Raw genomic sequence first — 9,891 nt, 5'->3', positions numbered from 1 at the left:
TCACCCTCCCCACCTCCCCCAACACACACCCTCCTCATCTCCCCAAACACACACCCTTTCTATCTCTCCAAACACACACCCTCTCTATTTCCCCTAACACACACCCTCCCAATCTCCTCCCCACATACCGGGTGTATGTGGCAGGAGATTGGGAGGGATTGGGAGATTGGGATATCTTCACACTCTCCTGTTTCCCCCTTCAAACAACTTTCCTGTCTCCCCCCTCCCTTCCACATCACTGCAACCATTTTATCTTCACACTATCAACAACACTCTAGCCATAAGTTTGCACCCAAAATGCAACTCTCTCATTTCAACACATATTTTACTTTTCAATATCTGAATTCAGTATTTTGAAGTCTACGGACTCAAAGCATAACATTTCACTTGCCCAGACCTCGTGAAAGATGCACATTGCGGCCAACACCCTTTCAAGTAGGACCTCTCTATGATATTCCCTTTTAATTTACCTTTAAACCTGAAAATTTTGGTGAGGCTAGCCATATGCATCTGACCTTCCACTTTAGACGGATAGATAAACAAACAATAGATTATATATATTGATTAGAATATACCGTTCACATACTGACAATAATTCCAAGATTCAGAATGATACTCGCTGGATGATTTGATATTGCACATCATAATTGGAATCCCAGCTAATTGGTTACATTTCAGAGAACCACTGCTACCAGTTACCTATGGAAATTAACAATATTTAGATGTTATGTTTATTTGTAAGTGACGGAAAATGATCCTTTGTTGAGTAGAGTCGGTCGGCCGTCGATGTATTTCTCGGTTAACATTTCCGGCTGGTGGATTCTCTCTACCCGAAGATCTTTTTCTCTGATAATCAACAATTCATTCGTTGAATAGGACAGTGCTAGCCGAAATATATTAAGAAAACCAAGGAATATTAAGCGTATTCTTGATATGAGACTAGAGAGAGAGAGAGAGAGAAAGAGAGAGAGAGAGTGTGTGTGTGTGTGTGTGTGTGAGAGAGAGAGAGTGTGTGTGTGTGTGTGTGTGTGAGAGAGAGAGAGGAGCGACTCCTACATAATCCCTCAGAACAGTGCTGTGGGAGAGACTATCTGTTAACCTCAGGCCAGAGAGCGGTGCCCCTGGGGTGCATATTGTGTTTAATTCATAAACATTTCTCTGTATTAAAGTTAATTGAGGCCCGTTACAATAATAATGAGATCCTGTTTGTACATTCCTTCGCTTGATAGTTAATAATAATACAGATAATTCATTAGTTTTGACACATTTTTTGAAATCCTGGAATTATGAGTTAATAATTTACCCTAGCATATGTCCAAATGCTTAGTTATAATTCAAAATGTGAAACAGTGCTATGCTTTATTAACATTCAACAAATACACTTTCTACCTTCAATACGTGTCATTTACATCCTTTTACAAAACGTTATTCTTGAAGAATTAGAATAGTAAATAAATAAAAATGTGTTTAACACATTATTTGAGTAGAGATAAAAAAAAATTACGCACACCTGTCAACAAGACATAAAAGTCTCAGAGTTAAGACACTCACATTGAGGTAAATTTGGAAATGTGTGACTGTTCAAAATCGCGTAGTACACGATAGGCCTTGTGTGGTATATATGAATATTTAACTGTTCAAATTTTCCAGTGGATGGTGGTGCTGGTGGCGTCCTTGTCTGGTGGGTGGTGTTGCTGGTGGCATGAATGGACACGTGTCATTCTAAATATTATTAAATTCTTCAGTTCTCATCAACTTTCAATGTTTTCCAACCCGAGTGACAGCTAAAGGCGATGACGGATCAAATTCAGTTGTAAAACATTTCATAGAGTAAAAATTAAATAAGTTAATTCAAATGTACATAAACACATATTCCTTAGAGTACGTGGAGCCTTAAAATATTTCTTTTTCGAGCCCTGTAAATTCATATAGCCAGCAGCTGATCAATCTTCTTCCATGCCAACGGGAGGTAAATAGCCCGTCCTCTGAAGAGTCCCTGTGTTAATTAATAGCCCCCCCCCCCGTCCCTAACGGAAAACTGGGGGGAGTAATGTCGATTACCTAGCTCTTTATACGCATTTGTAAGCGCAATGAAAGTGATTAATCACTTGGCTCTATTAATCTGGGAACTATTCAGTGTGGCAGGAAAGTCTCGTCAAATTGAGAAACAAATTGAATTTATGTATGGCAAATTAAAATTGTATGTAATACGTTCAATTAACAGTAACTCTCTGTGTTAGGGCCACTTGAGACCAAGGTGGTAGTAGTCTGATAAATTAGGAATATTTGGTTAAATTAGTTATGTTAACATATTACACAGGTAGCTCGTTAATGCTGTAATATGCTTTGGAATTCAGTCTGTGAACCCATTATGTAGTTCTGTAACCTTCTTCATTAGCACTCACGGCATGGATAGGTATGGGGTCCACTACCATTCACAAGATGGGCGTGGGGTCCAATACCGCTCACAGACGAGTATGGGGTCCACTACCGCTTACAGACTGAGTATGGGGGGTCACACACACACACCCCATTTGTTCATTTTATGGGGTGGGGGGTCCATTACCTCCCACAAGATAGGTATGGGGTGCATAATAAATGAACTTAACTGTATGTTGACCAAACCACACACTAGAAAGTGAAGGGACGACGACGTTCCGGTCCGCCCTGGACCGAAACGTCGTCGTCCCTTCACTTTCTAGTGAGTGGTTTGGTGAACATATTTCAGCCACGTTATTGTGACTCCTCGTCTCCAACTTAACTATATCTATCTCATAAGATATATTAAGATAGCATTTGCATAATAAAATGTATACCTTCAACCATAGAGCAAATTTGCTATTAATTCTATAATCTAATATTCATTATTATTCTGTATAGTATTAATTTTGATTCTATGCTATTTTTTCCTTTATCTCAAAATGTTTTAAAAAAGGAACACATTCAGCAGGTTTCAAAGGACATGAAGGTTCCATATGAGTTGGAATTGAAGAGATTTTCGCAATTGTAATTTTGATGTAAGTATATTTCTTTAAGTTTATTTCTTTACAGAGAACTACACACGGAAATTACTTTGAGATTAATATAAAACTAATTTTCGAGCACAATAAAATACGATATAATTTGGCAAATCTGGCTCTGAGTTAGTTTGTACAGATGAGCTATTTGTTGAGGCTTGCAAATTTGGATTAGATGTGTGAATTGGACAGATTCCTTGCCACTAAATAAACAGCTCGTCCTCGAAACAAATACCCAAAGTGCATTCCATCCACCCGCCAAACCCCCTGTTTATGAATGAAAACGGTTTTACACACGACTCACAATTGATGACGTTCGAACACTTCCGGAACAAATGCTTCACTGACGAATTTTGTTCGATTCACAACGCTGTAAATGCTTCACCCACGTACTACAAATACAAATAATCGAGAACAGAACCTAAATACCTATCCTAACCAGTGCCTAAATATGTACAATATGCTAATATAAAGTAATATTAATTTATATTATATAAAATTCCTCTTTTGAATGAACAGCATGTTAAAATTTATGAACTGGTTTTTGGGGTCGACCGCTGGATGGAATGGACTTGGTCCGAGGACGGGTTGCACTATCGGCTAATTACCTTCTGAGAAGATTATTTGAATCGATAAATACAAATGTCACTTACACACATCTTGAAAAATACAGATGTTAAAAGGTCTCGCAGCTTGGCATAAAAAAGACTGAATATCTAAAACAAAAAAGATCCAATATATCTATAATCAATAGTGTAAACCAATTATTACAGTATATACTTATTCTTCAGCAGTGCCTTAAATACTGATTATAGAAAAGTGGAGGAGCATGATATTGGATGTGGGAATCTTGTTCTGGATTTTGGCCTTATGAGTTTAAAAACCCTTATGAGTTTGAGCTTAAAAACTCTTTTATATCCACCTTGTCTATATCCTTCAATTTAAAACATGAATTCTCGAGTTTATACAACAGATGTAAAATGCAAAATTATATCATTATGACAGTCTATAATGTGATCAATCATTCACTTAATTTATGATTCCCTCAGTACGATTCAATTTATGATAAATTCCCTCAGTATTACATATACAATACTCCACAATGCCATCATAGATTTCTCACTTCAGCTTCAGTAGGTTTGATCTTTGGCCAATTACCATAATATTTTTGTAACTACATTTAATTGCCAAAATAAAATATCTTTAAATTGTGATATTGCGACTTCTCTGCCTCATCATATTCAGTGTAAATATCAGAATCATTTGAATCATGTAAAAACTGATAATTCCTCTCTCGGAAACATTCCACCCACGATTCCGATTCTTTGATGGTGAGAAGAGTAAATAGTTTGAGAGTGAGGATTGTTTTGTTGTTGGCCAGTTACTGTGTGTTTGTGTGGAGGTAAGTGAAGGATTAAGCTTTATGTTGGTAGCTGCAGTTAGAGTCGTGATGTTGTGGAAGCATGTATTCGTATTAGACTGTTTTGAGGTAGGATGTGGGTGGTTAGAGGTCTGAGGGTTGCAAGGGCTGAGGGTTGCAAGGGCTGAGGGTTGCAAGTTAGAGGCTAAGGGTCGCATGTAAGGGGAAGGGAAGGGCAGCCAGTGTGTACACGTAACCCACCAGGACCGGTTGATCCACAGAGGGGATGTTACGTGTTTTATTAGAAATTCCTCTCTTGTGTTTTTACTTCACCTGAGGTGTTTCATTGTGTTGCGAATTCCTAAGGGGAGTTTTTCTCTCTGGCTGTTCTATATGTTTCTTTATTTAAGTTGAAACTATGAACAGCTTATTTTTTTTTTTTTTACACTGACATTTCGACCAATGTGTATGAACTTAATACTAAAACATAGTATCTCTTCAGTACTTTTTTATTACATGTTTGTATTTGTACTCAGGTGGGTACAGGAGAGGACTTCTGACTCTTGGTAGCAAGCTTAGATCTTCATCTTCCTCCATCACATGTCCATCCACTTGGGCTGGACGGTAGAGCGACGGTCTCGCTTCATGCAAGTCGGCATTCAATCACGACCGTCCAAGTGGTTGGGCACCATTTCTTCCCTTCTTTCCATCCCAAATCCTTATCCTGACACCTTCCCAGTGCTATATAGTCTAATGGCTTGGTGCTTTCCCCTGATAAATCCTTCCTTCCTCCATCACATCCTATGCCACGATCATGTAGGTTTCCCTGGAACACGATCCGCCGATGGGTTACAACCATGTGTGAACAGAGAGTTAGCCATTATGGATCGATACTCAGTCGTCCTTCCCTGCATGGACTCGAACCCGAGTGGACCTGCTGGCGAGGATAGTGATATTATATCTTGCGTAGCTTAATTACTCAACTGCTTTTTCTATTTGGTTGGACACTGTTGCTTCTTTTTTTACCGAAGACAACAAGAGGCATTATTCCAATGGCTTGTTTTGATCAATGTATTTTGTGTATATTCGATTGTATGTATTTACTCCTATGTGTTTTAGAAAGAGTTTTAGCTCCTGGGCCGCGCCTTTCAGTCTCTAACCCCAATGACTTTTGAAACTCTTTATATATGCCTACTATTGGGGGTTTGCCGGCGGTGCTCGGGTCTCTGTTACTCTTCTCTCCCTCCCACCATCTATCCCATCCTCACTTCCTACTTTCAATTCTTCCTCTCTTTCTCTCCCTCTTCCTTAATTACTCCCCCTTCTCTCTTCCAGGGTGCAAAACATGCTCAAGTTACGTTCAATCAACATTATCGATGTTGAATCGATTTTGAATCAACGTCATCGGTGTTGCATTAACTTTTTCAACGTTGATTAAGCGTCAATTACAGTCAAGAAGCCGGATGGAAACCTCTCTATGGTCAGTCAAACCACCAACTTCAGACTTCATAAGAGTCAATGGTTAAGGAATCAACCTTACTTAAAGATGGGCATGAGAGATGACCCGCTATCACTCAGACACTCGTTTCACGATCGCAATTCATCGTGGAAAGCTGTGTGAGACTAGCCATAACCGTCTGGCTTTCCAAACTTAGATATTAACAAATACATAAAAAGACAGATAGTCTCTCATTGTTAAAGATTCTTAAAATTATGAATTGATTTGACGGTCAATGCGAAGATATTATTCATTACATTCGTGTGGCTCATTTGGGATTATGTCTGCTACCAATGTGGTTTAATTCTTGTCCTGTTCATGTTATACGTTTCGGCTGTCCACATTGCCAATGTCACTTAGAATCTTGTATGGTGTGATCATGTCCCCTCTTTACCTTGTCTGTTTCAGAATGGTCAGGGCTAGTTGTTTGAGCCTTTCCTCGTAGCTCAGTTCTTAGGGATCAGAGACCTTGTCTTGTAGCGAACTCTTGGAATATCTCCAGTTTTGCTTTGTCAGATGGCGATTTTGCATTGAGGCAAACAAGGAGTTTACATTATCTTTCGGAGAATTGTTGCCCAGGTGAGTTAGGCTTATTGTCAGGCTTTGCACACGCAGCTGATGTTATCCTGTTGATGTATACTTCTAGTGATAGTTTTGTTACTTCACAACCGATTGAATTACAACTATTTTTAGTAACGTTTTCAGAGAGCAGACGAACGTTATTGAGCACTGCTTTAGCAGTGTGTGTGTGTGTGTGTGTGTGTGTGTGTGTGTGTGTGTGTGTTTTATACTCTCGTAATTGTGTTTACAGAGTCAGGCAATCACTGCGTAGTTCCGTCTTTCCATCTCTTGGTCAGTTAATGAAATGACTTTCATTCCTCCTGTTTCTCGGGGTATTGCCTTTTGAAGCTGTTTATTGAATTTACCTCAAAGATCTCTCGCGCTTGTGTGTGTGTGTGAGGGAGGGGAAGGAGATGGGCTCTCTCGTCTCAAAGTTACAGTTACCCTGCTTCATCTTCTCGCCAACAATCATATTTCCTTTGATTTAATCTCTGCACTTTTATTCATCATTAACAAATACTTGCTGGAGAATATTAAAATTGTGAAGTCTGATTATGAAAAAGGGGGGTTCCATGAATAGCAGACATTTAAAGCCCCAAAAAACATACCAAAATGTTCAAAATAGGCAAATAGGATGCTGGGATTTATTTTTGTAATTGTTAGCATTAAAACACTTCTTAGGATTTCAGATTATGCAGTTAATTGTTTGGTCTCCATACTATAGAATGGACATAAATTCACCTGAACGTATCCAGCTTAGGATGACAAAGTTAATCCTGCAAATTACAAATTACCTTACACCCAGAAATCACAATTGCGTGATGCATTAATTGAACATATCCACAAGGGCCGTGACGAGGATTCGAACCTGCGTCCGAGAGCATCCCAGACATCCTTAATCGACTCAGTCGATTAAGGCAGCGTGTGGGATGCTCTCGGACGTAGGTTCGAATCCTCGTCACGGCCCTTGTGGCTTTGTACAAATTACCTTTCATATGAAGAGAGATTAAAAAGCTTAATTTACGATTTCAAGAAAGGCGAAGAGTTAGGGTTGACAAGTCTGAAGTGCATTAGAGGATGAATGAACATAACAAGGGAGATATTAATAAGGCATTGAATATGTCATCACAAAATTGGAAGACGAAACAGTGGATATAAATTGAATAAGTTTAGATTTCGGAAATACCTGGGTAAATACTGGTTTGGAACAGAGCTTTCGATTTGTGGAACAGAATTTCAGTTAACATAACAGACATGTGATCCCTTGATTGTTTCAAGCGTCAGTTAGACATATATTTGAATGAGTTTGGGTGGATATAAATAGAAGCTCATATGGCCCAATAGGCCTTCTGCAGTTTCTATTATTCGTATGTTCTAATAATCTTATCGTTATTGGGCATTCAGTTTGAATCAATATACCAGGTTCGGAGGCTGACTTTTGACATGTTATCTCCATCGGTCTACGTCTCGTTATCTTGTATCAGACGTTGAGAGGTTTGACGGAGGTTATTTTAGTAAGGGGGTGTTTGTGGTGGAAGTCACAGAAGTGAGAGAAGGATGGTAGAGATGATGCCAAGTGTTGACGTAAAATACGATAGCGGGATATCAAAAAGGAGGTTATTGATGGCGTGGATCGAGAGCTTCAGGCTGGTTAAGGGAGAAAACATCACTCAGTTCGAACTGAGTGATATATATCAGTTTCCATTGATATGTATATATATATATATATATATATATATATATATATATATATATATATATATATATATATATATATATATATATATGTCGTACCTAGTAGCCAGAACTCACTTCTCAGCCTACTATGCAAGGCCCGATTTGCCTAATAAGCCAAGTTTTCATGAATTAATATATTTTCTCTAATTTTTTTCTTATGAATTAATAAAGCTACCCATTTCATTATGTATGAGGTAATTTTTTTTTTATTGGAGTAAAATTAACGTAGATATATGACCGAACCTAACCAACCCTACCTAACCTAACCTAACCTATCTCTATAGGTTAGGTTAGGTGGCCGAAAAAGTTAGGTTAGGTTAGGTTAGGTAGGTTAGGTAGTTGAAAAAACATTAATTCATGAAAACTTGGCTTATTAGGCAAATCGGGCCTTGCATAGTAGGCTGAGAAGTGAGTTCTGGCTACTAGGTACGACATATATATATATATATATATATATATATATATATATATATATATATATATGTATGTAAATGAGTTATATATATATATTCAAGCACATTGTTTTTAACTTATTCTCTGCAAGGATATTTCAATTGCTGCCGAGGCGAGGACTTGGGACATTAAACGAAGCCATTTCCCTGCACATATAAGCGCTTGAAGGGCAGCTTTGCGCTCAATTTGAATTGGGTTAAAACTCTCCAGTAAATGCCAAACAAAGTAGAAGAGCTTAACGTCCCTGTGTGTTGAAGAGATGTGTGTGGAGAGTCCAGCCGAGCTCTCAAAGACTATTTCAAAGACTATCATGTGAGCGGCTTTGTGCCTCTTGGAGTCAACGTTGAAAATATGTATACAGTTAAGTGAATGGCGTTCTTGAGTGTTAGTGGGACTCTAGGTTTTTAAGTCTTGTAAATAAATAAGAACACATTTATGACTTTAATTTTGCATTTCAATATTTCTGGCCATGTCAGTAACATACATATTCACGAGAGAGAGACAGACAGACAGACAGAAAGGAACGTGGCTCTACTTTAAGAAGATGGGAGATGTAGTTTCATTCCAAAAAATGAATAACTCTTAACAGCAAATGACAAGCTTTTGTTTATTTATCATACTCCGTGATCGGCAATACTGTTTCTTTAATTGAGACTTTACGACTGTTTTGCTGCTGTTCTGCTGTTGTTCTGCTGCTGTTCTGCTGCTGTTCTGCTGCTGTTCTGCTGCTGTTCTGCTGTTCTTCTGCTGCTGTTCTGCTGTTGTTCTGCTGCTGTTCTGCTGCTGTTCTGCTGTTGTTCTGCTGCTGTTCTGCTGTTGTTCTGCTGCTGTTCTGCTGTTGTTCTGCTGCTGTTCTGCTGCTGTTCTGCTGTTGTTCTGCTGTTGTTCTGCTGTTGTTCTGCTGTTGTTCTGCTGTTGTTCTGCTGCTGTTCTGCTGCTGTTCTCCAGCAACTCGAATAAGCCAAGATCATCTGGGACTATGCAGGTGGCCTTGGTTATAGCACTATGGACTGCTCTCTTGTATGAAGCACTAGGCTCGGTTCTACAGCTAATTAGAGATTATCTTCATGAACGTACTCTAGGGGATGGGCCATAATCCATTGAGTTGGTGCCAGATTACCACAAGGTAGTATGTCCTGTAACCTTGTTCAGAAATGTCTTTCTAAACGATGTTCAACACTACATACCTGAAGCTCTAGCTTTCGCTAATGAGCATAAATAATCTGTCGGGGGAGAGAGTCAATCAATCTCTGATCAAAGCGATG

General features: G+C 38.8%; 1 protein-coding gene across 1 annotated transcript; it reads right to left on the bottom strand.

Annotated features, from left to right (window-relative positions):
* Nucleotides 1-9,282: 9,282 nt before the first annotated feature.
* LOC138366765 (mastermind-like protein 2) lies at nt 9,283-9,597 on the bottom strand. The gene has a single exon (XM_069328043.1). It carries the CDS (start codon nt 9,595-9,597, stop codon nt 9,283-9,285), a length of 315 nt encoding a protein of 104 aa, XP_069184144.1.
* Between the last annotated feature and the right edge of the window lie 294 nt (nt 9,598-9,891).

Source organism: Procambarus clarkii, chromosome 20 (genome assembly GCF_040958095.1).
Source record: "Procambarus clarkii isolate CNS0578487 chromosome 20, FALCON_Pclarkii_2.0, whole genome shotgun sequence".
NCBI lineage: Eukaryota > Metazoa > Arthropoda > Malacostraca > Decapoda > Cambaridae > Procambarus > Procambarus clarkii.
This window is presented reverse-complemented; position numbering and strand designations above follow the sequence as displayed.

What these genes read in the sequence shown, in the direction of transcription:
- LOC138366765 (XM_069328043.1), bottom strand. Translation starts at nt 9,597, where the DNA reads ATGATCTTGGCTTATTCGAGTTGCTGGAGAACAGCAGCAGAACAGCAG.